Genomic DNA, 25,183 nt, shown 5'->3' with positions numbered 1-25,183 from the left:
TGAATCCGTGCGAATGAGACAATTACTCTTCACTCTAAAAGCCATCCCTGAAACTTGATTGACCCATTTCTGCAGATATAAAGCACATGTAGCCTCTAATTAACTGTATCATCCGAAGACATTCGATCAAGCCTAATACTACCGGCAGCAACGCGAGCGATTGTATATCTCCGCACTCTCCTCTCATTCATCTGCCGACTTCAAATAGTATCGGTTCTCGACAACTCAAACAATCTGAAGCTACAAAAATGGTTCCTCCTGCCGACAAGACCTCCCTGCCCCGCGCAGTCCAGACCATTATAGATAAGGATGAGATTCGAACCGCCATCTATCGATTCGCTCGTGGTGCAGATCGCCTGATCCGCGACGTCGTCCAGTCCGTCTACCACGAAGATGCCACAGATAACCACGGAACCTACAACGGCCCAGCTAAGGACTTCTTCGACTCAATGGGCTCTGATTCAATCAAGACCGCCCATCACCAGATCGGTCAATCTCTCATTGAGATTGAGGAGGATGGTCGCAAGGCGCATGCCGAGACGTACTGCACCGCTACAACGATCGTCGGAGTCGGACAGGAGGAGAAGTGGACTACCTTCTTGGTGCGGTATGTTGACAACCTGGAAAAGAGAGATGGTGAATGGAGGATAACTCACCGTTTCTGTGTGTTTGACGGCGCGTCTGAGGCTGCTATTATGGGATATCTGCCAAAGGAGAACCTAGGTACCCGTGACGAGAGTGACTACTCTCGATGTGTCTTCAAGGATTAGAAATCTTTGCCCCCTCCATGTATCAAGGCTCAAGTCATGGCATTAATTCCGGGAAAGTACAGATCGTTGACAGACTCACGCAATATGAGAATGAACATGACCCGACTGAGTGTATAATTCGTTGGACTAAAGTCACGTCCGTGTGTGTGGACATGGAGAGGCTCCGTAGGGATGTCAAATCGATGGCATTTTGTAGTAGAGATTTCTACTCACAACCCCAGGACAAAGACGGAGGACATTCAGATCATGTAACCCGACTTTTGTGTGCCCAAATATACGACTCCCCACAGATATTTGTCAAGAGCTGAGTGGCCAATCCCTTACAGCACCAACCTGGCGAATTGGATGTCTTGTTGGTCCCCCGGATCAGGCGAAGTGCAGTAGATGGCTTTACGACCTTAAAGGAAATCCAGGCAAGGACCAAAAATCGAATGATCTGCCAGCCTGAGCTTTAATTTGGAAGCTGCCCCGACTAACATTTCTCTCAACACATTCTCTATTCTCAAGCACAGAGCTATTCAGAATGTTGGTTCGTAAGGTCCCGGTCCTGGCACCAGTCAACAACCCCGAATCGGGTGCTAGTGAAAGCAGTCCGCCAACTCACACCCACTTTCTCCAATCATTTCCTGCCTATTCGAGAAGCATAAAATAGCAGTCGCAAAAGCGCAAGTTCCCCTCTGAGACCAGCTGTGGTGCGAACAACGACAGTCATCGAGCTTGGTACGAAGGCATTCGTCATCCAGAGCCAGCCCGATGTAAGCCTGGACGATACCTACCATAATGATAGCACCTAGCTTGTAACTGAAGGTTTTTCTGACGGAGTGGATATTAGTACAAGATCCAGCTCACCGACTCACCTGCTGTCAGCACCTTGTCATGTTTTGTGATCAGTGGCACATCCAATTTGAGAGATGATCTTGAGAAAGCCTATGTCTCGTGGGTGCAGAACGACGATGTATTCTGTGAAGTCTTTCTTAGGCACGTTTGCATTTTCTCAAATCAGGTAGAGATTGGAGAATCTGTCTTGCAGCTGCTCGCATCGTGGGATTGCCAACATCTCTTCCACATAATCGGCAGCGAACGTATCCCTCCAGGGCCCTATTTTTCTCCAATCGTGGAATCTTCAGCCCTTGCCGCCTCTTCTCCGACGATACCGAATCTTTTATTTTGAGCACAACACCAAGTCAACAAGATCTTCAAACGTAAGCAGGCCGGCCAGCCATCACTTTGCGTAGTCCCTATTCCCCTGTCTCTTTGGTCGCCGCGGCATTGACATGATTAAAGGTATCAAACGTTGAAAGCCGCTGCATTCGGGGCATCGTCGCTCTGTGTTGCAGTTCCTTCGAGGATCAAGTCTTCTGGAGCTGGCCATACGCCTCTTGCTGGTCTGAGAGTTGCAGTCAAAGACTTGTTTCACCTCAAAGGAGTTCATACGGGATGTGGAAACCGGGGTTACCGTAGGCTGTATGGACCCGCAGATGCCTCTTCTGACGCCGTACAGCGCATCATCGACCTTGGAGGGGTCATTGTTGGCAAGACCAAGACTGTTGAGTTTGGAGGGAGCCAAGAGGTTATTGGCGACTGGTGCGACTACTTTGATCCCATGAAGGTCCGTGGTGATGGTCATCTCGCTGGAACTGGGAGTAGCACAGGACCAGCTTCAAGCCTAGCAGCATATCCGTGGCTTGATATCACTTTGGGTACAGATGGTAAGCTGGAAAATCTTGCATTCTCGAGTACTCAGACTGCTGGAGGCTAAGTAAGGTGATGAACAAGCTGGTGGAAGCATTCGAGACCCTGCAGTCGCTCACGGCGTGTTCGGTTTTCGCCCTTCACATGACGGGAAGCCAACTCTAGACGTGGTTCTTCCTTGCGGGTAAGTCTTTATGTTCGTGTTCAAAAGACACGAGACTGATGAGACGGCTAGGATCTTTCACACTCCCGGCTTCCTAGGGAGAGACATCCGCAAAATGTATGAGTTTGGTCGTCATTGGCCCCAAAACTCCTCCAAAGCTGAGGTAAGCACCACAAACGCCATTGATTTTGCCTGGACTGAAGACGCGACAGACCCTGAGGCCAAAACGTGTGTTATTCCCACGGGAGTACTGGTCCGACCATGCCGGTGTCCAGCAGATTGCTGAGGACTGGGTGGTATCCCTCACTGAATGGCTTGGAGCAGACAAAGTCGACATCTCCATGGAAGAGACATGGAAAGCCACGATGCCCCCTAGCGCTGAAAAGAGCTTTTTGGACACATTCAATGATGTGAGTTGATAGAATCCTAGTGCACTCTCGATGCTCTCGAACTAGTGCATCGGCTGAGTGGACTGTTCAGACTTCTATGACCATGATCTACCACGACTTCTGGACCTACCTTGCAGATTTCAGGTCGGAATACCAGGAAAAATTTAAGGCGGATCCTTGCGTGTGCAAAGTCACACAGTACCTATGGTAACATCAAGTTCCACAATCTCGTGCCACACGTGCTGACGGTCCTGTCTCAGGAATAAAGGCAAGTTGATAAGCCAAGACCGCTGGCAGGAGGCTGTGGATGAAGTATTGCTCCACAATACTTGGTTTCTGGAACATTTGCTCAATGACGAGGAGACCATTATGATTGTCCCTCGATACAAGTTGGACTACCGGGATGAGTACTTGCCGTAAGAGATGCAACTGACTACCAGCGTGAAAATATTGGCTGACTAAAATTTCAGCGTGCCCGAGAATCGAGGCTTTGAGGGCTTCGACTCCAATCTTCACGCTTCGTTATCAGGTGTGCGAAACCTGATTGTGCCCGGTAAGAACCGACCGTACAATGACCAAGGATAATGCGAAGCATTCTGATAGAACAACGCAGTCAGCCAATATGAATATCAGTCTCAAATTTCCGGGCGAAAAGAGTACTTTCCCGTTTCTCTCTCGATCATGGGACCCAAAGGTCAGTGAAACCCTTCCTTATCCAATCACAACACAGAGGAACAAGTTCTCACAGAGACGTTGAAGGGATTGATGTTGGCCTGTTGAGCCTCGTCCATGACTACCTAGTCGAGAACGGACTCCCCGGGTCTGTAATGACGGGTAGTACCGCATTTCAACGTTCTCCGACATGGGCAGCGGAAGACTGATCTTGGTGCGGACTTTTCCCTGACAACATAACTCATCTCAAGTAACTATTATCCTATAATGGCTGGTCCACCTATCATGGCGCAAAGAAGTGATCGAGTTGATGTAGTTAGGGCAGGGAATCATTATAACCCAAAGTCTTAACCGTATTTGCAAGCCTGCTATGCGGACACAGTCCTATTCAGGCGTAGCATTTGGCCCACGAGGTGATTTATTGAGTCGGCAGAACATGGAAAGCGAGACGCGAGGGCACTGCCACTGTCTTCTAGACTTTCAATATAGAATCTCTCAGTCATCATGGGCTATTGACTTCGATATGAAACTATGGGTGAGTAAGCGAAGGCGAAGTTGCGAAAGCAAGCTTTCCGTCCGATACTCAATATGGACCATCCTGGTTGAGATCGGAGACAAAAACCGGACGAAGAGATAAACTTTCAGTGGTCTGTGTTGTATCCAACTCACGGATCAACTCTTGAAATTCCTCAGATGACAGCCAAACGAAAACGCAAACCTGTACCTCTACGAGAGCGCAACTTGAGCCTCACTCTGAGGAAAAGAGCACAACTCAACCACAAACCCTTCAGGATAATGGCCGGTTGGCCCAATGGCAAGGCGTCTGACTACGATTCTATATGTTATCAGGAGATTCTGGGTTCGACCCCCAGGCTGGTCAATTTCACTTTTTGAAACTGGTGGAAAATGGTCAAAATACAGCCGAAATGCCGCTTAGGGCATGACTTTTGAAGATTCCAGGCAATACCCCACAAAACCGTTAGCAATGGGGTGGGCCGAAGCACGGTTCGTTGGTTGTTCTCTGGGCGAAAAGCTTGCGTTCACCGCATCGTCACCGGCTAACCGGTGGGAGTTGCCGCTTGCGTGGACTAGGTGGTATCACCGTGGTAGCGATGATCCGACGCGTGAGCAGCTTGACGCGGTTCAGGGTCGGTCATACGCGTTCGACGACCTAGATGGTATTAGTACCTAGATGATAGTGATACTGAACCATTGGATTTACGCCAATTGTCAATAGGCAATGGAGAGCGAGAACGAGCGGATGCCATCACGTTTAAGATCTGGGGAATGGCGGCTCAGAGTCAGGGGATGCTCGTATCTCGTCGGCACCACCGCTCCGTCGGCGACCCGTGGGCGCCGGCAACGCCGTGGGACCCCGGTCGGCACTCTCGGCTTGTGGGAGAGCTCTTGGCTTAGAGGCTCAGTTCAAAGTTGTTCAGGGCTCGTCGTTCGCCTGGACGTTCTCCTGTCAGTTCTCCAGGGCGGGCTTGACGTCCCGGGATGACGCCAAGGGGCCTCTCGCGGCTTCGGCAAGTCTAATCACTCCAGGCTTGATGCATCATATAAGGCAGGGCAAAGCCAACAACTTTGATAACTGCAAGCCGTTCACAATCGCATTGTGAAGTAGGCACAACGGCGCACTACAGGCGCGCTGCAATCTACGCAAGACGATCAGCAACCAACGCATAAAGTAAAATCAAACTCTAATAACCGGCAAGTGGAACCACTCACAGCTCTGCCCCTGGCCAGCAACCAATCTCCCCTTGGTGCCTGACTCGTATCTCAACCAGGGTGAAGGTTTCAACCGGGACTCGGGTCTCATGCTGCCCCCACACAATATCGAGTTCCCCTGGCTAAAAGACAGCGGACGAGTGATCACGACAGACGTCAACGGTGCTGCGGACGAGCCAGGTTGGTCCCTCTGACCACTGGGTCAAAAGTGCCCCTAATCCCGCAGTGGCCGAGCCTCCGGGTCCTGTCTCCTTTGGGCCCCGAGGAGGAGAACTGGAGCTCAAGGATCTTTATCAATACCAAGGTCCAAGTGAACCGTGCCATCTCCAGCGGCGCGCTGTCGTTCGAACTTGTCCCCTTTCAAGTAGTGTTGTCCCCCATCCCCTCCTCCACAGTTACCTAAAAATCTTCCTCATCCCGAAATCCACCGCTTTTGAACCCCGATATACCGCCCGGTGAACGCATTGAACGTGTTGGACATATCGAAAAGGAAACCAATGTTGAGAACGGATTCGGCCAAGGCGTTGCCCTGCTAGAGAAAACAAACAAGAAAAACAAACACGATTTCCGACGCGATCGTGCGTCGAGCGATCACGGAGCGAAGATGTCTCCGAGGCATCGAAATCGAATCATCCCGACTTCTTCGACGATACTCATTTCATATCTCGCGTCGATAACTCATGCCACATTCACCAATGACTTCTCAGCGTACCCAGAAGCAGCGAGATCATGTCTTGACTCAGCCGCTGCAGCGTCCGGGTGTACCGGTGACACGGTGACGGAGATGAACACATGTCTGTGCGGGAATGGCGGGAACTTTGTGCTGGCGACGTCAAAATGCGTGAAAAAAGAGGCAAAAGACAAACTTGACGATGTTTACGAGATGCTTCTGACCTCTTGCACGGATTCAAAAACGCCATTGGGCATTTCGCAGGCACAATTCCTAGACCCCGAAGACGACGACGAAACCAAGTCAACAGCCTCTTCTTCATCTACTTCACAAAGCAGCACAACACTGTATACCTTCACGACCGCACCACCGACCGAAATACTAGCATCTTCAACAACATCGACAACGACATCCCTCACAACGTACAAGAGCGTTGCGCCAGGAGGAGTCACAGTTACGGTGACGAGGGGAGTTGAGACAGTGTCGACTGGGACAGCGAGTGGAAAGCAAGGAAGCAACGCCGAGGGGGACCAAGCTACCACCGGTGATGAGGGACCTAGCCACACTGCTCTTGCGGCAGGACTTGCAGGAGGGCTAGCAATTCTACTAGGCGTGCTGGCGTTCTTCTGCTACAGGCGGCGGAAGCAACGCAAGGAGAGAAAGGGGCAAGTCGGAGCCGGTGGAAAATTCGCAGCCTTATCTAGTGCGACTAGTCTCACCACAATGTCGGCTTCACCACCGCAAGGGCAGGCAACGACGGCATATCACGGCGTGAACGACCGACGACCCGATACGGCAAACACGATGAACATGGCAGTGGGCACTCCAGGATGGAACCGTCAGCAACAAGGGCCACAAAGTCCCCAGCATTGGCAGAACAACAACTCTCTTGGGCATTACGGACAGCAAGCAGGAACCTGGCCGTCACCAGTCGCCAATGGGGATGGGGCGACGGGAACGTGGGGAGTTTCGCCCGTCTCTCAGTACCGTCCGAACTCATCCAGGGGTCCCGAACCGTCACCACATGCCGGGACCTGGAACGCCCATGCCGCTGCTGAGATGGCAGCCGCTCCGGTTCCCGCACCTCACCCTTCACATCCCTCAAATAACACTTACTCTCCCGTCTTTGAGTTGCCGGGAGATCAAATACAAGCCGTAGAGGCAGACTCGACACCAGTCGGCCAGGCTCAGCCGGTGGTGCAACCGCCTTCGCGTTCAATACAATCGACGCCGGCTCAAATGCAAGCACAACCAGCGCAACCAGCACCAGCACATCACGGAATGCCGAGACAGATCGACGACGCACTTCAAATATCGCGAGTAGAATTACCGCCGCCTCGGTACTCAGGCCCATCATCACCGGATTGGGTCAGCGAGGATAAGAAGTTTGGCTAGATCAAACTTGGAGGGGCCTTTTGGCCCAGATAGCTCTTCAGCATAATGATATTCTATAAATTTTGTAATACTACCCACATGTAGACTCCAGGGCACCACTGCCGCCATGACGCATGAGCCTCCAAATTTCACATAAGATCAGCAAACAGCCTATAAGATGATGTGATGTCATGACCATGCCTTCATGGCGCGACAAGGGTTCAAGCAGGACTACAATCGGGAGTAAAGAAGACGGATAAGGCTACCGACCCAAGTCACCGACTCCATTGCAGCCAAAGTGTAAAAAGCAAGACTGAGCAAAAGCAACTGTCCCTGGCAAGGCTCGAACTTGCGACCTTTGGATGTCCCAGGCTTCAAGCCTAGTCATATCAATTAGGTAATGATATGAGACCAACGCTCTTCCGACTGAGCCAAAGAGACGATGATTGGTGAATCCACTGATCGTACGATCTGATGATAGATTTGCTAACCGAAAATCTGTCGCGGTCCGCGGGTTCATCAGTTGGTTTGAGATCGTGTTAGTTGGTCGAAGTCGAGCAACAAACTTTGGTTTTCTAGCTGGGTCTCACGGAAAAGCCTAGTCTTAAGCTAGCAGGACCAAGGTAGCCAGCCCTACGGATACAAAAGTCGTTAGCTTTGTCACTCACGTCACACGTGGTTACCACATTCGGTGGTGCTCTATCCAACTGTTTTCCAGGCGTTATCCAATTGAATCCCTGAATCACTGAAGCCACGTTTGGTCGAAAGGCAGAACGAGTCGACTGCTTCATTCAACGAATCTGAACGAAGAGGCCTCTTGTCAACCTTACCAAGCCACAGCATGCGGGTGTCGTGTTCCGAACGCGCGTCTCAACACCGCTAGCTCGTTCTCTGGCCTTGATTGGGTCGGCCGAATCCTGCGGCTGAGCTACCAAACTTGCCAGAGTGCGGCGCAGGATTCCTGCCTAGCATGATGGCTGTGTATCCAATCAAGACTTGGCATCTGACTGTTCGTAGCATCATCCCACCGTTTGACTGATTATCGGCGGGGTCAGGCAACCCCCTGCCTCTAGATTTAACCATAAATCACCCCCCAACGACCATGACCAGCGCCAAGAGCAATAGCAGATTGTAGGCGTGATTAACACTCCATCGAAACTCCGTCTTCTGTTGAAGATAACATCGAGCTTGATAATGGCGGGATTCTCCTCCGCAGCGGTGACCACGAGTTGTGATGACATCACTCACCGAATTGTTTCCACGTCCGCTGAGCTCGACAGTCTGTTGAAGGCCATCGATCCTGGGAGCACAGCAGCGCAACACTTGATCTCAGTTTCGGCAAAACTCGATCAGTTCAGAGACACCACCGAGCAGCTCAGAAGGTCGCTCAATGACTCCTCAGCCATATCGCCCGGTCTGCGAAATGCCCTGGCTATCGCTATTCAGCCTTGTGCAGATGCTGCGGCAGTCGTGGACAAGCAGATACATAGGCTCGATCCAGCAAACGTGACGGGCCTCAATTCCGATGTGATTCTGCAGTACGAGACTTATCATTTGACGAATACTCGCCTATTCGCACAGTTTGTCTCCGTAGCGCACATGTAAGTTTCTGGGATATTTACGCTCCTTTTGGCTAGGTACTTTGTACTGATTCACTCACTTAGGTCAACTGTCGCCCAGCAGGATGCAAGACTCTCGTCTTCTGACGGGCATGGAATGTTGGAATCGGCAGTAGAGGCGTCTCAAATTGTTCTGACCCGTAGTGACATACTGGGACCATCAGACGAAGCTGGCCGATCTGCCATAGATGTTGCAGCCTTCGCCGAAGAATTTGGGGACGGCCAAGCCGATGAGCCACCTCCAGACTACACATCTGGTAAAGCCAACAAGGGGAAAAGCAAGGCATCCGGCCAATTCTTCTCCTCAATCTCAAGCTCTTTCAAAGCGATGACCGCTGGCCTACGCGCCAAACCAGAACCCATGGTCATCGCCATGTGCCAGGCCGCCAAGAGCGGCGACGTGGGACACCTCAAAGGCTTCGTCTCGGAAGGGGTAAATATTAACGGCCAGAACGAAGAAGGATACACGCCGCTCATTTGTGCCATCAGAGCCAACCAGAGACCAGCTGTTGAATTTCTCGTCAAAAATGGAGCTGATCGATCAACCAAAGACTCTTGCAGTGGCAAGAAGAAGCCCCCTTTATTTCATGCTGCCGAATGCGGTTTTGTGCCAATCGCAGAATATCTCATTAATCACGGTTTCGAGATGAAAGAGCGTTCGTGGTCTGGGCAGCCGTACTTCATCGAGGTGGCAAACAGCGACCAGCTGGATATCATAAAACTCTTCTTACGACGAGGCTGCGACGCCAACACAGCTGCTATTAGTGGCCGCACCATCTTCATTCACGCCATACTCAGCGGTAGCCTTCCACACATAAAGCTCCTGAAAGAATATGGTGCCGACGTCAATGCTAGAGATATCAGCGGGCAGCCTGCACTACATATGGCTTTAGGCCAGAACCGGATGGACATTGTCACGTTTCTACTGGAGCATGGCGCGGACCCAAACACCATGGACCTCACTGGCAGTACGATGATTATTTCCGCCCTTCACAAAAAGAAGTATGATCTTGTCAAGACTTTGCTATCCCGAGGCGCCGATCCTAATGCCACAGGATTGATGGGCAAAGGCATACTATGGACCTTGCTGCAAAACAAAGATATGGAGGAGGGAATCAAGATTGAACTCATCAAATCGCTTCTGGCACGAGGGGCCAACCCAAATCAAGTCGATAATTGGGGAGAATCCATCATGAGCATGGTAATCACCCTCGGCAACACCGATCTTCTGCGCATGTTCCTTGCTCACGGCGGCAATCCAAACAAGAAAGTCAAGGATACGACATTCTTACTCTACGCCATCGATCAGAATAGATACGAGGACGTTAAAGTTCTTCTTCTACACGGAGCGAACCCGAATGAAGCAGATACCAAGGGCAGAACCCCCTTGCTAGAAGCGCTTCAGTCAGAAAACCACGCAATTCTACAAGCAGTCCTTGCCCACGGCGCAGATGTCAACAAGATGGGTCAGATCAAGCCGTTGGCGTTGGCGAGATTACTTCAGAACCCGGAGACCATCAAGTCGTTGACGGACCGCGGTGCCCAAGCCCCAGAGCGGCCAGCGGCGGCGAGAGCGCCACCAACGCCTGTCAGCCCGAGGCGGCCAGTTTCGTCGTCTACTACACAGATTAGACCAGTTGAAAGTGCGACGGATATGCCACCGCCCTACGTTGAGACCACTGGTTTAGAGGAAGCTGGGGCGTCAAGCCCACCAAGTAGCGCCAGGAGACTTGTACAAGTCGGCTCTCTCAGCTTGCAAAAGTCAACGTAAATGCCATGAATTACGTCTCGAGTCAATAGAGAGTTGGAGTCCCGGGAGGTGCTCGAGGCCTGATTGATATTATTGGACGGGAGAAGTGATGCATATGGATGGTCATACGTCTCAAGCATACTGTAATAATGCCATATTTTGAGTAACGCACGTATCAAAAGCTGCTATGAAGTAACCAATCTTGGTCTTGAACCACTAATCCTGAATAAGAACGCACGACTGAAACATGGCTTGATGATTTTGGTCTGAACTCTGCTTAAATAAATCAATACCCATTGAATAAGTACTTATTACTAAATCACATAGCGATTCAGTTTAGAGCCCAACTATCTTGAGTGCACGGTGACCAGCCTCAACCTTCGATAGCAGTCTTAATAATCTGCTCTAGCCCCTCTCGGCCTATCGGTTCAATGCCGAGCAGCTTGTTGTCAGTCACAGGGAAATAACCAGCCTCTGTGCCAATGAAAGCACGGTTTATAAACATTTCAACCACTTCTTCACTGTGGTCCCCCTTGCTCCATCTCTCGTGGGCGATCTTCTCCAAGTCCTCAGTTCTCGAATGCTTGACTTCCCATACTCCTGTTGGATCGATGGTTTTGGAAATCTCAACGATCTCATTTTGTGTAGTCTCAACACTGCTAATCTTTACCGGACGGTTCGCTGTCTCCTCAAGATGAGTGAGGATGCCGATGACAGCTTGTCCGATATGCGGCATGGTCGTTGCACAGAATTTGACATTGCCACCATCCTTGATGTGAGCTTTCTTGCCCTTGACATCCACAAGAAAGTCAAGTGCGTACCCAGGCGCCAAGAAAGAGACATTCATGATGATGGTGTACGAAAATGATGGCCTTGCAGCTACCTTTTCATCGAGGTACTTGCGAATTGCAATCTTGGGCTGGTAGATGGGTATGACGGCTAGCTTGGGGTTCATAGTGTCATTACCATACTCGGATGGAATAAGTCTTCGTATGCCGGCGTTGAAAGCTGCATCGACAACGTTCCTCTGAATATGGATTGCGTCGAATGCCAAGGCCGAAACAAGAGCGTCTTGTCCTCTGAGGGCAGCTTCGAGACTGGGGACTGACTCGTAGTCGACTTTCTTCACTGTAACGCCGGCAGGGAATTCGTGACGAGACCCCTCACGAGTGAGAACAGTGAGCTCGAATAATTTCGACTTCTGTAGGACGTCAAGAAGAACACGTCCTAAGAAACCGTTCGCCTGCAACTCTCGTCAGTTTGTGACACTTTGCTCATTTATTTACTCGAGGGGGGATGGTTGACTTACACCTGCAAGAGCAACATGCTTGATTGGAGTTGACATAGTGATAGATCGTCTGTGCGAGGAACACCCAAAGCGGTGGTGAAAGAGATTTTGATACTTGGAATGTTGCGTTAGCTACCTTAGCCTTGGGATAAACCCGTAAATATCGGAGACTAGTAAGGTTATGAAGATTAGGGGACTAACAAGGTAGTTCAAAGAAGAATGAATGACATATTTAACAATAAACGGCTATGACGGCTTCGCTTTCTCGACTTCATTCCCAATTGATACACATGTTCAGACCCGACGTCTCGGCCTGCATCACGCCGGGGTCATCACACAGCCCGTGTAAGCCCACACTTTAGAGTTCACCGGGACCGCCTGTCGGACAGACGGACGGGTCACCGGCGACGGGTTTCTGCCCGTTTAGAAATACCGCAATCAGCAGAGCTCTCGAAGCAATGCCAAGGAAGCGACGATCTGAAGTCTCAGGAGCGGGATTGACCCGGTGAAAAACGCGCGCTCTGCAGGCGGATTGGAGGACTATCGTATGACTGTACCAGGCAACGAAGCATCGTACCAGATAAAGAACAACTGATGACCCTGGTGTCATCCCAGCTTGGTCCAGCTTGGCTGTCACGAAACTTGGACGAGGTCAGATTGAAAGCAAGATCCAAGGCTTCAAGTACTTCCTTGTTAGAACTAGGTTGTTGACACGTCAGGTAAGCACTGAGCACCGAGACTGAAGGTGTGGGCATAGACGTGCAACGATCAAGCAACTGAGAGGACGGAAGTACTTGCCGTTGAAGTGGAGGATATACGAGCACAATGGTGTCCATCTTCAAATAGCAGAATTAATGTATCTAAGTCCATTGTTGGGGACAAGACGACTGATGAGTTTTAGGTATAAAAGACCTTGTACCCTTCACCTGACACTCTAGAAGTACAGAGGTGTCGGCCGAAACAAATTCAAATCAAGAGTCTTGACAGGCACAAGCACATACCATCATATCATCTTGAAGCCACCTCTCATAATTATGCTGATCCCCGTTTTGACGCTGGTTGCGTCTCTTGCAACTGTTCTCTACTCCCTTTACATTATTGTCTCTACACACGTTCTCCGTCACCGCATGAAGAGAGAATATGGCACACTTCCGCCCAAGAAGCTACCTCAAAAAGATCCCATCTTTGGAACTGATGTGGTACTTCAAAATCTGGACGCTGCAAAGAAGTTCGGCTTCCTTGCTCTCCTGAAGAAACGCCATGCTGAGCAAGGCCAGACTTTTACCACGAACACATACCTTCGGACTACCATCAACACTTGCGACCCAAAGTTAATTCAGACTGTGCTATCTAATCAGTTTGAAGACTTTGGAATGGGCCCTTTGAGAAGAAAGAGTGCATCACCGCTCCTTGGCCGAGGCATTTTCACAACCGACAACGAGATATGGGCCCATCAGAGGGCACTCATCAGACCAAGCTTCATCCGAGCTCAGGTGACAGACTTCAGCATCTTCGAAACACACGTCGACCAGCTTATACAGCTAATCGCCCGGGAGAATTACACCGTAGACTTGCAACAGTTATTTTTCCGCATGGTATGTCGGTTTTACCGCGACAGCCATTCTTGCCTCTGACTTCTGGATTGCTAACATTTATACATATAGGTTCTTGACTCAAACAGCGAATACCTTTTTGGAGAATCGGTTGGTTTAATGTCAGATCACGCTTCCGACTCTGCCCATACTTTCCACCATGCTCTTGATTACGCCCAGCAAGGAACGATTCTTCGACTTCGCCTCGGTAATTTGATGTTCGCGCACAGAGACGCCAAGTTCAGGGATTCATGTGGCATTGTGCACGCATATGCCGACAAGTTTGTCAAGCAAGCCCTCGAGTTCCGCGAGCACGAGAAGCTTTACCCTATGGAGAAGAAAGACGAGTACGCTCGCACGAAGTACGTTTTTCTCAATGAACTGGCCAAAGACACCGACAACCCCATCATGCTGCGCGACCAGATTGTCAACATGTTGCTCGCGGCCAGAGACACAACAGCAGGACTGCTAGCATTCGCCTTCTTCTTGCTGGCACGGAATCCTAAGGTCTGGGATAAGCTCAGGGCGGACGTGCTTGGAAACTACACAGAGCCTTTGACCTACGATGCTGTTATGCAGATGACATATCTACGCTATGTGCTTCAAGAAAGTAGGTTTGCGGGCCGCCCGCCGATCTTCCCTGTTACATGATTTCGTCTGGCTAACCTCAATCTCAGCTCTTCGACTCTTCCCTCCTATTGCCACTAATAGCCGCATGGCCAACAAAGACTGCGTAATTCCGGTTGGCGGTGGCCCCGACGGATGCTCGCCAATGTTCGTTGCCAAGAATAATGTGGTCACCTACAGCACTTTCGTTATGCACCGTCGTCCAGAGCTCTTTGGGCCCGATGCTGAGGAATTCATCCCGGAACGTTGGGAGACCCTCCGACCAGGCTGGGAATATCTGCCCTTCAACGGTGGTCCTCGCGTTTGCCCTGGTCAGAAGTTCGCCCTCACTGAGTCGTCATACACCATTGCAAGGTTGTTGCATGCCTTCTCCGGGATTGAAAATCTGGATCCGACTGACTGGCGCGAGCAACTCACCTTATCCTTGACGTTGAACAATGGGGTAAAGGTGCGACTCCACCCGGAAGCTTAGGGATCCTGAAGTTGTCTCTTTCATAGCCTCGAACAATACCAGGTTCTTTGTGTGGGACCTTTCTTCGCTTAGCACGCCTTGTTACATAGAGTTTCCAAGAGTTCAGACCAGTCGAGTAATCCAAAAAGGGTGATGAGAAACGCATCGCAGCTTTTGGCCCTTTCAGTCAGTGACATCTGACCGACGTGATCTTCTCGGAACATCGATAAGTCCCGTAAGGTAACACCGTGGCTCACTGACAGTGCAGTCTACTTAGCATGCCATGCGATGCAGGTCTCAGGTCCTGTAGATTAACTGAAAGATGAGTCTTTAAGTACTGTATCTTATGTGGGACAGGGTTGTAACGGCCCCTGAGCTTGACCATCGTGGCATTGAATGTTGCCACAAGCAGGCAGCTGCGACTCAATGAGTCGTCTAAGTACACGCATGGAAATGCCAACGTAGGGTCTCCCAAGAGACATTGCATGTTAATCTAGAGACCCCAATATGTCACCAGGACATCGCAGCACATACAAACAGCCTGAGGAGGCGGGTAAGGAGAACGCCAAGGCGGGACTTTAATATGCTATAGTTACGGATGCAGCAAGGAGCCAAGCCGAAAGGCATCACCTTCGTATCCCTGAGGGCTACAACTCTTCACCGCCATGGTCTAATTGACATGCCACCTGAATGGTAACGTCTCGTCCCAAATTTAGATGACACGACAGGGCTTGACCTTCTCGAACAACCAAGCACCAAGTAGCTCCCGCTTTCTCGCCTCGACTTCCCCGTTCACATAATCTTCAAGTCGAAGTCCGCCAATCAGAATGAACCCATCCCCTCTGCTATTGTTCGAAAGACCTATAGTTGAACGAGTAATGGCTGCCACAATCGGTTACACTTCACCTTTGGAGCCAAGAACTGTCACTGGAAAATGTGACAACAAACATCTTTGAAGGCAACCCTTGGAAAGTTTAAATTCCTCCCCGCTTCAGAGCAGACTTTAGCCCACCTCCACCGGGTTTGAGTCAGTTGAAATAAGCGAAGGCCTGCTGCAGGACTCATTGAGTCTTCGAGACGTTGAGATGTTCCGATCATCTAAATAGTTGACCCTCGGACAGGTTAGAGTTTGGGATGTGGTCTTTCCTTTGACTGCCTAGCCTTGCGCGCTTCGACCAATACCCCAGAGGGTGTTTCGACCGAGCTCAAAGACTTGGTCATACGTAATCGCATCGTTAATCCGTCTCATCTCAAGTCTTTCCACAGTTTCTGGTGCGGCATTTGCGGCCTTGGCCAAGAAAGTGTAGCATCGCGACCATGCCTGCGCAACGTGAAAGGTCGTATTTGGCCCAGGGCAGCTGTGGAACTCAGACGGGCCAAGAGAATTGAAAATGTTCCCACAAAGTCGTGTAAGCCGATTAACTAAGCGGAAGCGCTTCTTATGATGACTGGATCTTGCGGGTGTCACTGGATCTTGCGTAGGGTTGAACATAGTTCACTAATGTGAACTCTAAAGCAACTGACCACGCTGAGTTCGCCATTGGTTCCGAAGCCACGACTGATGATTCCGAGAAGTAGCTTTAGTTACACTACTTACCTAGTTGCTGATCTCTCTGTGCCACTCTTCTCATTTCACTACTCCGCTCACTCCTGATTCTTCCGCCAAATAGCACTATGTGCGGCATTACGGCAACTATCAAGTTACGACGAAGTGGCACACTCCCCAGATCGAATGGGCATAGCCGTGACAGCTCGCCAAGTCGCCAGGCTTTGCACAATCAGTTAGCGCAAAGCCTTGCAAGCATTGCTCATCGAGGGCCGGATGCCGAGGGCACATGGATAAGTGACGATGGAACCATTGGTATGACCATATGGCTCAGGCTCAGTAAATTTGACTGACGTTGGAATATAGGCCTCGGCCACCGTCGTCTTGCCATCAATGACCTGACGCCTGACGGTGTGCAACCTCTCCACAGCGATGACGGGAAAATCCATGCCGTCGTCAATGGAGAGATCTATGATCATGACGCCATTCGAGAACGATGCATCCGGGATCATGGATATCAATTTAAGGGCCATTGCGATAGTGAAGTGTTGGTCGCGTTGTATAAAATTTACGGTGCCCCTGGGTTCTTTGAACATTTAAGAGGGGAGTTCTCATTTGTCATTTTTGATGAGAGAGATGGGCGGGTGATTACTGCCCGCGATCGATTTGGCATCAAGCCAATGTACTGGACTACTGTCGGCGACGGCTCACAGCAACAGCTTCTCTTGACATCCGAGGTCAAAGGCTTTTTACCCCTTGGCTGGGAGCCCGAGTGGAACGTGTCCGGTCTCATCAGCGGACTTTCTCTCCAAGCTGAACATACGGTTTACAAAAATATTTGGAAATTGAAGCCAGGCTCGTGGATGGAGATCGCTGAAAGTGGTGAGATCAAGCACCATCAGTATTGGGATCCTGAATACAAGAACAAGGTACGTGTCAACCCGGCCTGAAGCACCACCTACTCGTAATCTAAGCTGAGAGAAAACAGCATGAGGTCGAAACGCGTCAATTAGATGAAATCATTCTCGAAGTCAGAGAGAGGATCGTAGAAGCTGTAAGACTTCGGCTGCGTGCCGATGTACCAGTAGGCATCTATTTGTCAGGCGGCATTGATTCCTCTGTCGTTGCTGGAATCGTTACAAAACTTGTTCGCGAGGAGGGTGTAATGCTTGGCAACCAAGATGCCACGAAACGAATTTCCTGTTTTAGCATCCAGTTCCCTGAGAACTCCGGTTTCAACGAGGCTGGTTTGTTCCCTTGTCAAGTTTATCATGGACTTATCTTATTACGCATACGGAGGCTAATTAAATTAACAGACATCGCACAGCGGACAGCAGACTGGCTTGGTGTTCAAATCCTTAAGAAAGACATGAACGAGGAAGAGCTTGCAAAGAACTTCGTGGAATGTGTCTACCACACTGAACACCATCATTTTGATCTCAACTTCGTGGGCAAATTCTGTCTTTCCACGCTGCCCCGGCAATATGGCGTGCCGGTTGTTCTCACAGGTGAAGGCGCTGATGAACACTTCGCCGGGTACCCATTCCTGATGCCGGATTTTCTTTTGGAGCCGGATAACGCGTGGCCAGACTCAGCTTTGGCAAAAAATGACCAGGCGAGAGAGGTCATGCAAAAGGAAATGGCAGACGACCTCAGGAACATGTTCACCAGAGTCGGTATGTTTGATCACGAATGGGAAACGACGGCTCCAGTATCCCGACATCTTGGCATTGGAAATAACGCTCTAAAGTGGCAGCCCCACGCGGACATGTTCGCCCCTTGGGTCCAGGACTCCTACGGGCGGAAGGATATGAGAATCAGTGTCGCTGAGACCATGTCCGCTGAAGTGCGCAAGAATATGGACGAAAAGTGGCATCCGCTGCATTCCTCACTTTACTACTACACTCGCGGTGCCCTTCCCAATATGATCCTTACCTGCTTGGGTGATCGTACCGAAATGGCACATAGCATCGAAGCCCGGCCGCCATTCCTCGACCATCACTTGGTCGAATACGTCAACGGCCTTCCTCCCAGCCTAAAGATTGCATACAATCAGCCAGAGGGCGGCACAGACGGGACAGGATCAAGTTTATGGTGGAAGAATCTCAGTGCTGCCCGTCAAGCCTTGAGCGAGAAGTGGATTCTGAAGGAAGCTGGCAAACCTTTCATCACTCAGGAGCTGTATGATCGTCGAAAACACCCATATTCAGCACCTGTGAAGTGGCCTCGGGAAGGACCTATACACCAGCTCTTTAGAAAGCTAATCACGGAGGACTCGGTGAACGATCTGGGATTTCTGGAATGGGAGGATGTCAAAAGCTGGCTTGAGCATGGGTTTGGGAATGATTCTGACCCCAACGCCTTCAGAAAGTTGGTCATCACTGGATCGTGGGTTGTCCTGAGCCAGAGGTTCGGCGTCAAAAAAGCTACTCGAGGTACCTAGCCAAGCTGCACGTGAACATTCATCCTGTCGGTATACACGTCAGCAGGGCAGCCTTGCGGCCGGTACGAGGTTAATAATCGTATATTGACTTCGTATATGGGTGGTATGTAGGGATGTGTAAGGAGGAAGTTGGTGGGCAGAGCCCACGATTCCTCCGTGGGTGTAAGTAGGTGGAAGGGCCCGTAGGCACGGGCCCAGACCGCCTACCTACCTAATCCACCTTTTCTGCCTAATATTCCCACACATCCAGTAGCATGACACCTACAGGCGGTGAATGATATTTGAGTGAACAACTCGATTTCTCAGCCGGGTGCAATTAGTAGACTTAGATGAATAAGACTAGGCATGCATCTTCCATTGTGGAGAAGCCTCCGAGAAGAAATGAGAAAAAGAGATGTGTATAATGAGTATGTACGTAGTGTATATACATGTGATAATATGATGTTACAAATCGAAGAAAATTCTCTCTCTCATCTAGATATGTCAGTGTTGCGTGTGAAGAACATGTATCCAAGCCAAGCCGGTTGGGAACCATAGGCCAGATAGCAGGTTGTTGTCCAGCATAGGTTTAAGCAGTCAGACGTATGCGATAGCCTGTCCTCATTTCTAAGTAGGCCGGAAGCTTAGTAGTAGCCGCCTTTGTTGTCCTTGCCGTTCTTGTTGTCATCGTTCTTCTTGTCCTCGAACTTATCGTCGTTCTTGTTGTCGTCGCCCTTGTTGTCGTTATTCTTGTTGTCGTTCTTCTTGTCATCGTTCTTCTTGTCATCGTACTTGTTGTCGTCGTTCTTCTTCTTGTCATCCTTCTGGTTGCCCTTCTTCTTCTCGTCCTCATCATCGGAGCAGTCACCCTTCTTGTTGCGCTTGCACTGCTTCTTCTTCTTCTTATCCTTCTTGTCATCGTCAGAGTCAGAGCAATCGCCCTTCTTGTTGCGCTTGCACTGCTTCTTCTTCTTGTCCTTCTTATTGTCATCGGAATCGGTGCAGTAGCCCTTGTTGTTGGTACGCTTGCACTTCTTTTTGCTGTTGCGCTGCTCTAGAGCGCTGACGGCACCGGCGAAAGCGAGTCCCTCGCCACGAGCCTATTGGGTCAGGAAGTTAGTTGAAGCGTCTAGCAAATCAAATGCCATCTCTTGGGAGGCATGAACCGGTGTCGTTAATGCTTCACAACTTACAGCCAGATTGGTGGATCGCTGGGAAATGTTAGCTTATTCGTGCATGCAGTCATGGCCGGGAATGGAGTGGTGTTCTTACCTCGACGAGATCGGTATCTAGGGGCTCAGCGATGGGAGCAGCCAAGGCAGCGGCGGCGAAGAAAGCCATGCCGATGGTGGCAACCTGTCCGAAAGTAGGGATATGCATCTTGAGATTGAGTTGAGAGTATGGAGTTCTTGAAAAGAGAAGGAGAATTGGAATGAGTGGTATGAGTAGGTGTGTAGAAGCGACTGTGATCTTGAGAGTGAGTGTGATGGGGAGGATGTTCCTTTTCGATCGAGGTGAGAACATGGCTTATTTATAAGTTTTCGTCTTGCTCTTCAAACTGAACGATTTGTGTATAGTATCGGCGTTGAAGGCTTCATGTTGTGAGACAGGGCCTTACTTGCGACCGGAATCGGGTGAAGCGAGAATGGGATTTGCTTGTCTGGCTTGGAGATCTGTCCATGACTCTTGGTCACGGTCCAGCACGTTTGTGAAAATTGAGCCAAGGCCGCTGGTGTCTTCTTGGCAATGGGTTTGCGCTTGCCAATGAACCAGACCGAGGTGCACCCACAAGCTCGCTTCCGAGATCGTGGGTTCGAGGCGCTCGATGCTAAGCTCCGTGGCCTCAACGCGATCACAACGCTCGCCCAATATCCTTTTTGCGACTGAAGTTTCAGCCCAGGGTCTGATTTTATTTTCGAGGAAGCTGTACGCCACAAGCTAGAACGAGGAATCGAGCTTGAGGCGGCCCACCAGAAAGCTGGGTGAATCGAGCTGAAAGTCTGGATTCTGTCAATGTGTTTGAGGCTGGAGCAAGTAGTTGACAAATCCAAATAACGTGTTCACGCAACTAACGGCGGCTTCTCTTGAGCCGACATATTGACTCATAACGAAACCAACCTCCTGGATCACAATGGGGAGTAGAGGGGCAGTATTGTTTCGTCAAGTGAAATCGAAATCAAGACTTACTGTCCATGCCTCGAGTGTGTTAACATGCACATGCAAGAGGGAGTTGAGCCCAAAGGACTCGGAAATGTGTGAGATTGCTGGAGTGACAATAAGGTAAGCATCGAGTAACGGCCCACAGACTGCGGGTTCACATCTGAGGGCCGCATCGTGCGAAAGCTTATGTTGAAGCTGAAAAAGGAATGTGGAAATGGAAGAGGGGGCACGCACGAGCTTTGCGGGGTGGCGTACATAGTGTAGGTCCCAGTCTCTAAGTTTGGCCCGGCACGACGCCGCTGGCGGGATACCCGTCCAGCCGGTTTCACCAGCCAGAGCGGGAGGTCTAGCTCGTCAAACATGGGGTAAGAAAACAAGCTTAAGGTAAACATCCATTTCAACCTTGATGATGGAGCCATTGTGCCCATGGCAACCAGGCTTGGCACACGTCAACGACTTCTTTCTTGAGAGTCTTTTCAGATACGGAAACCGCTAGATCAGGCGAGTCTGGTTGGTGACTTGGCACTCATATAGTAGATTCTCCCAGCTGAGTGGGTTGCAGTGTTGACTCACAGGGTGGTGATGATCACTCATTCCCAGCTGACGAGAAGATATTGAGTTCTTGTAGCATGGGCCAGGCAAACGATCAATGCGACGCGATCACCGCGGCTTGAACCATTCGGTAAGCTCAACGGGGCACAACATAGGTTGCCATGGAAAGAAGGTACGATCGCAATGCTTTCTCGTAATGCTAGCTCATCTGTTGCTGTGTCTATGGAGAAAATGAGAGGCTTTTCTGTCGCTGCTCCCGGCCCTCCTCTATATGTATGCCCGTCATGAATGCGTTGATGAAGATAAGCCTTCGCTTGTTGCCACTGGTTGGCGATGTAAAAGAATACCTCACAACTGTTGAGTCGACTCTGTTTTACTCTTCAACCATGTTGTTTCGGTCACTGGAAGGTTGTGAGTAAAGGCGAAAGGCACAACATGAGCTGCTGCAGGATTGTGCATCATGTGTGGACTTACGGTAGTACAAAATCTGGCAGGAACCAAGCCAGAATAACCCCCGGAGCTGAAGCTCCAACGGCAGTATAGACCATGAATTTCATCACATCTGTGAACTATGGCATTGTGGTATGGAGTCAGCTTTGTCGAACAGACGCGAAATTGCCTACTCTTGAGACGTCAGAACTTACAGCGTGGTTGATCGCGTTTCTTTCCGGAGTGCCCCATGCAGGTGCGGTGCCAACAATTGAATCGAATAAAGAGTCGACGAGCTCCGGTGAAGCGCTGGCGCCGAGATACTTGTACAGCATCGGCTTGAATGTGTTGGTGTAGATGCCACCAGCTATGCAACCTCCGATACTTCCCCCGATGACCGAACAGCAAATGACCAAAGCAGTAATCTGTGGCATCTCGCGGTGAGGCACAACAACCTGAGCTGGCACAAGAATCGATAGTTGCATTATGCCGGAACCTAGACCCTGGATCATCTGGACGATGAAGAGCTCGGCCACGGAGTTATCAGCACCGCGGAGGCGAAGCATGATACCGTAGCCGACGAGACGGATGATTGCGCCGCCGATGAGCAGCCACTTGTATCGGCGAGTGTATGCCATTGCCAATCCGGCGATGATTCCCATTACGCACTGCATCACGCCGTTGGTGTATTGGAAGAACGTAGCGTCCCGGGCGACGAAGCCACGGGCAACGGTAGACCATGAGTAGAGATAGGTGTGCGTGCAGGCGAACCCGACTGAGTCACTCGCGATGAGCAAGAGGCAAAGAACGATGGTCTTGTTGCGGAAGTATCGTGTGGGCATGATTGGGTTGCGAGCCAAGCGCTGCTCGTAGAACGGCAGCGCAGCGAGGAGCATGACGCCAATCACGATTAAGACGATGATGTATGCTGTTCCCCATCTGCTTGGTGTCGATGCTGCCAACGTTAGCGGTATCAGGACTAATGAGAAGCCCGCGCAGAGAAGTGCTGAACCGCCCAGGTCGATCTGAGAGCAGAAGCTGTAGAGCGTTGTTTTCTGCCTTGGGGTGAGACCCATGTCCTTGGCCTTCTTTTGGTAGTAAAGCAAGGTCGAAATGATGAATGCGGCGCCGATGGGCATGAGGATTGCGAACATGCCGATGCCCCATCGCCAGCCGATACCGCCGGGCTTGACGACGTCGTCGACAATGAAGGCAGCTGCCCAAGGTGTGATGAGAAATGGGAAGAAGGAGAAGCTGAGAGCAAAACCACGCCAGCGGGCGGTAGTGATATCGGCAATAACGATGTCGTTCATGATGTTTGTGCCTGACTGGCCGACAACGTAGAATACAACGCCTGCAGCATAGGCGTTGAAAGTTGTCGATGTTGCCATGAGGATGTAGCCCAGAACGTAGAAGGATATACTCATGATGTAGGTTTCTCCTCGTCCGATGACGTTGGATAGCTTGGCGACTGGCGGTTTGATAACAGCGAAGACGATGCCGCTGGCGGTGCTTAGGGTTGCTAGCTTGGAAAGAGCTGAAAAGGAAGACGTCGCATAGTTGTTGTAGATGTAGACGGTGGTGTTGTCGATTTCGCTTTATGACGGTTAGCCAGGTGGATTAAGGGGAGGAAGCCATTGAGCCCATGACCAAGGAGAAATATGGTACTTACTACACAATCATCACCAAGGCCAGACTGGTATAGATGTCAATAACAACGTGCATATGAGGCAAGTGGTTGTATGGGCTTACCCGACAATAACAAGCCATCTTCCCTTCTTCCCCCATAATGTCTGAGCAGCTTGAATAGTGCCGACACCCGACTCGAGAGGCTCGGAGGTGTCAAACTTTTTGACATGATCGTGGTCCTCGATAGTGTCGTCCGTCTTCCCAGCCATCTCAACGTCCCGAGGTGCTTCCGATGCAGCTATATCCCCGTTGGCGGGGTCTGCCGACGAGGACCCCTCTGCATGGAGGTGTCCCCTCAACGACGTGACAAAGCCCATTGCTTCTCTCTCTTCTTCAGACGTCGGCAGTAGACTCGTCCGCTCGTCACTGTCGTACGAATACGTACGACCGGTTCGTCGGCCCATGCTGGGTAAACTGAGAGCAGATGCGAAGAGCTTTAACTATTTTTGAGTCATGCCCGCACTGCAGAAACTACCGCAAACTTCTTGGCCAAGGTTCAATGATTATCAGTTGAGACGGCACCCTGAACCTTGTTTGGAAGCAACTTGAGAAACACAAAAAAGCACAGATGACTGGTCGACAATTGAAAACATCGGCTTAGAATGAACCGACAAACCTCCCATCGACAGAAGGATTCTAAAGGCTGTACTCACTTTACCTTTGCAGGAAGGCTGTTATTGTTCTTCGCGGTCGTTATCTTGCGCCCACCGGCCAATTGCTCGCGCGGGGTCGGCGCGGAGAGGCGAGGAGCCTATCAAATCGGGGACATTGTCATCCCTCGTGCATCCTCCGAGGTGTCGTGTGATAGCACTCGGTGATAGCGTCTGAACGATTCGGTATCCGAAGCTATCTGTACATCGCCCGATGTATGGGGTAGGATCAGGCACCATGTCTTCCCTTACAGTAACGATGTGCGATGGGAGGACCCAGGTGCTTCTAGACGTTTACCATGTAGAGGATGGGGATGCTCGACCCTATGAGAATGACAAACCGGTGGGATTCTTGGTGTTGAACTACTGTTGGCTTTAAGATAAGGTGCCCGGCAAATATGGACCGACCGGCTGGGTTAGACCCTGAAGCCAGTTTCCAAAATCGCTCCACTGATCCCCCCGAAGCCGCTCGCAATTCAAAGTGGGAATCCCCCCCGATGTCATCGGCGACCGAAGATTCGACTCGAGTCAGATGGGGCCGCCCGCTCCGTCATTCTGGATCCGCCCGGCCGGTCAACCTTTCTTGGGTTTAAGGTAAACTGCCACAGGAGGAGGATGTCACCTCAAGATCTCGGGGGACCGTAGGATTGGCTCTGAGACCCGTGTCACTTGATCTCAAAAGCGCGGGAGATGGCTTGGAATTTAGCGTAAACGTGGCCAAATGAGATGCCCAGGAACTGAATCAAGGGTGCCGACGCCCTGCAAACTCTCTTCGCCCGACAGCCCTGATAATCAGATGAAAAAGATAATGCACAAACGTTTGGAGGATCAACACAGGCTGCACAGCACAGCTGCCGCAGCACCCCTACTTTTCCCCCTTATCTACCCTTGATTCGTACGAGCCAAGACTGGGCTCACTCGAGAGACCACTCACGCACAGGACAGCG

General features: G+C 50.6%; 8 protein-coding genes across 8 annotated transcripts; 5 read left to right on the top strand and 3 right to left on the bottom strand.

Moving 5' to 3' along the window:
• Window positions 1-248: 248 nt before the first annotated feature.
• HER10_EVM0012926 (uncharacterized protein) lies at window positions 249-770 on the top strand (the record flags this gene model as incomplete). Its single annotated transcript, XM_035482303.1, has 1 exon — window positions 249-770. The coding sequence occupies one exon, from the start codon at window positions 249-251 to the stop codon at window positions 768-770; it is 522 nt and encodes a 173-aa protein (XP_035335498.1).
• Window positions 771-5,479: 4,709 nt separating this feature from the next.
• Window positions 5,480-7,495, top strand: HER10_EVM0005154 (uncharacterized protein). The gene has a single exon (XM_035474778.1). It carries the CDS (start codon window positions 6,022-6,024, stop codon window positions 7,480-7,482), a length of 1,461 nt encoding a protein of 486 aa, XP_035334927.1. The 5' UTR covers window positions 5,480-6,021; the 3' UTR covers window positions 7,483-7,495.
• Window positions 7,496-8,522: 1,027 nt separating this feature from the next.
• On the top strand, window positions 8,523-11,030 carry HER10_EVM0004803 (uncharacterized protein). Its single transcript, XM_035474435.1, has 2 exons — window positions 8,523-9,062; window positions 9,126-11,030. The coding sequence occupies exons 1-2, from the start codon at window positions 8,656-8,658 to the stop codon at window positions 10,849-10,851; spliced, it is 2,133 nt and encodes a 710-aa protein (XP_035334898.1). The 5' UTR covers window positions 8,523-8,655; the 3' UTR covers window positions 10,852-11,030.
• Window positions 11,031-11,203: 173 nt separating this feature from the next.
• Window positions 11,204-12,175, bottom strand: HER10_EVM0001839 (uncharacterized protein; the record flags this gene model as incomplete). The annotated part of the gene is made up of 2 exons (XM_035471574.1): window positions 11,204-12,073; window positions 12,140-12,175. 2 exons carry the CDS (start codon window positions 12,173-12,175, stop codon window positions 11,204-11,206), a joined length of 906 nt encoding a protein of 301 aa, XP_035334678.1.
• A 977-nt stretch (window positions 12,176-13,152) lies between these two features.
• On the top strand, window positions 13,153-14,809 carry HER10_EVM0006903 (N-alkane-inducible cytochrome P450; the record flags this gene model as incomplete). The annotated part of the gene is made up of 4 exons (XM_035476476.1): window positions 13,153-13,448; window positions 13,506-13,713; window positions 13,783-14,320; window positions 14,388-14,809. The coding sequence occupies 4 exons, from the start codon at window positions 13,153-13,155 to the stop codon at window positions 14,807-14,809; spliced, it is 1,464 nt and encodes a 487-aa protein (XP_035335051.1).
• Window positions 14,810-16,447: 1,638 nt separating this feature from the next.
• HER10_EVM0011275 (asparagine synthase) lies at window positions 16,448-18,777 on the top strand (the record flags this gene model as incomplete). Its single annotated transcript, XM_035480711.1, has 4 exons — window positions 16,448-16,649; window positions 16,701-17,263; window positions 17,323-17,581; window positions 17,651-18,777. The coding sequence occupies exons 1-4, from the start codon at window positions 16,463-16,465 to the stop codon at window positions 18,775-18,777; spliced, it is 2,136 nt and encodes a 711-aa protein (XP_035335360.1). The 5' UTR covers window positions 16,448-16,462.
• Window positions 18,778-19,400: 623 nt separating this feature from the next.
• On the bottom strand, window positions 19,401-20,231 carry HER10_EVM0003350 (uncharacterized protein; the record flags this gene model as incomplete). Its single annotated transcript, XM_035473030.1, has 3 exons — window positions 20,029-20,231; window positions 19,950-19,967; window positions 19,401-19,856 (listed from the first exon to the last, which is right to left on the bottom strand). Exons 1-3 carry the CDS (start codon window positions 20,134-20,136, stop codon window positions 19,401-19,403), a joined length of 582 nt encoding a protein of 193 aa, XP_035334798.1. The 5' UTR covers window positions 20,137-20,231.
• A 1,450-nt stretch (window positions 20,232-21,681) lies between these two features.
• HER10_EVM0012531 (ENB1 protein) lies at window positions 21,682-24,830 on the bottom strand. Its single transcript, XM_035481925.1, has 5 exons — window positions 23,650-24,830; window positions 23,570-23,593; window positions 22,113-23,493; window positions 21,943-22,037; window positions 21,682-21,869 (listed from the first exon to the last, which is right to left on the bottom strand). The coding sequence occupies exons 1-5, from the start codon at window positions 23,988-23,990 to the stop codon at window positions 21,842-21,844; spliced, it is 1,869 nt and encodes a 622-aa protein (XP_035335460.1). The 5' UTR covers window positions 23,991-24,830; the 3' UTR covers window positions 21,682-21,841.
• Between the last annotated feature and the right edge of the window lie 353 nt (window positions 24,831-25,183).

This window comes from Colletotrichum scovillei (genome assembly GCF_011075155.1).
Source record: "Colletotrichum scovillei strain TJNH1 chromosome Unknown Contig00004, whole genome shotgun sequence".
In the NCBI taxonomy this organism is placed as follows: domain Eukaryota; kingdom Fungi; phylum Ascomycota; class Sordariomycetes; order Glomerellales; family Glomerellaceae; genus Colletotrichum; species Colletotrichum scovillei.
The sequence above is the reverse complement of the archived record's forward strand: the minus strand, read 5'-3'. Positions and strand labels throughout refer to the sequence as shown.

Excerpts from the sequence above, each read along its gene's own strand:
- HER10_EVM0005154 (XM_035474778.1), top strand. The coding sequence starts at position 6,022 with ATGTCTCCGAGGCATCGAAATCGAATCATCCCGACTTCTTCGACGATA.
- HER10_EVM0004803 (XM_035474435.1), top strand. The coding sequence starts at position 8,656 with ATGGCGGGATTCTCCTCCGCAGCGGTGACCACGAGTTGTGATGACATC. Across the intron at positions 9,063-9,125 it reads TTTGTCTCCGTAGCGCACAT|GTCAACTGTCGCCCAGCAGG; the intron begins GTAAGTTTCTGG and ends TCACTCACTTAG.
- HER10_EVM0012531 (XM_035481925.1), bottom strand. The coding sequence starts at position 23,990 with ATGGGCCGACGAACCGGTCGTACGTATTCGTACGACAGTGACGAGCGG. Across the intron at positions 23,594-23,649 it reads AGATGGCTTGTTATTGTCGG|TCTGGCCTTGGTGATGATTG; the intron begins GTAAGCCCATAC and ends CATCTATACCAG. Across the intron at positions 21,870-21,942 it reads CTGCCAGATTTTGTACTACC|TGACCGAAACAACATGGTTG; the intron begins GTAAGTCCACAC and ends ACAACCTTCCAG.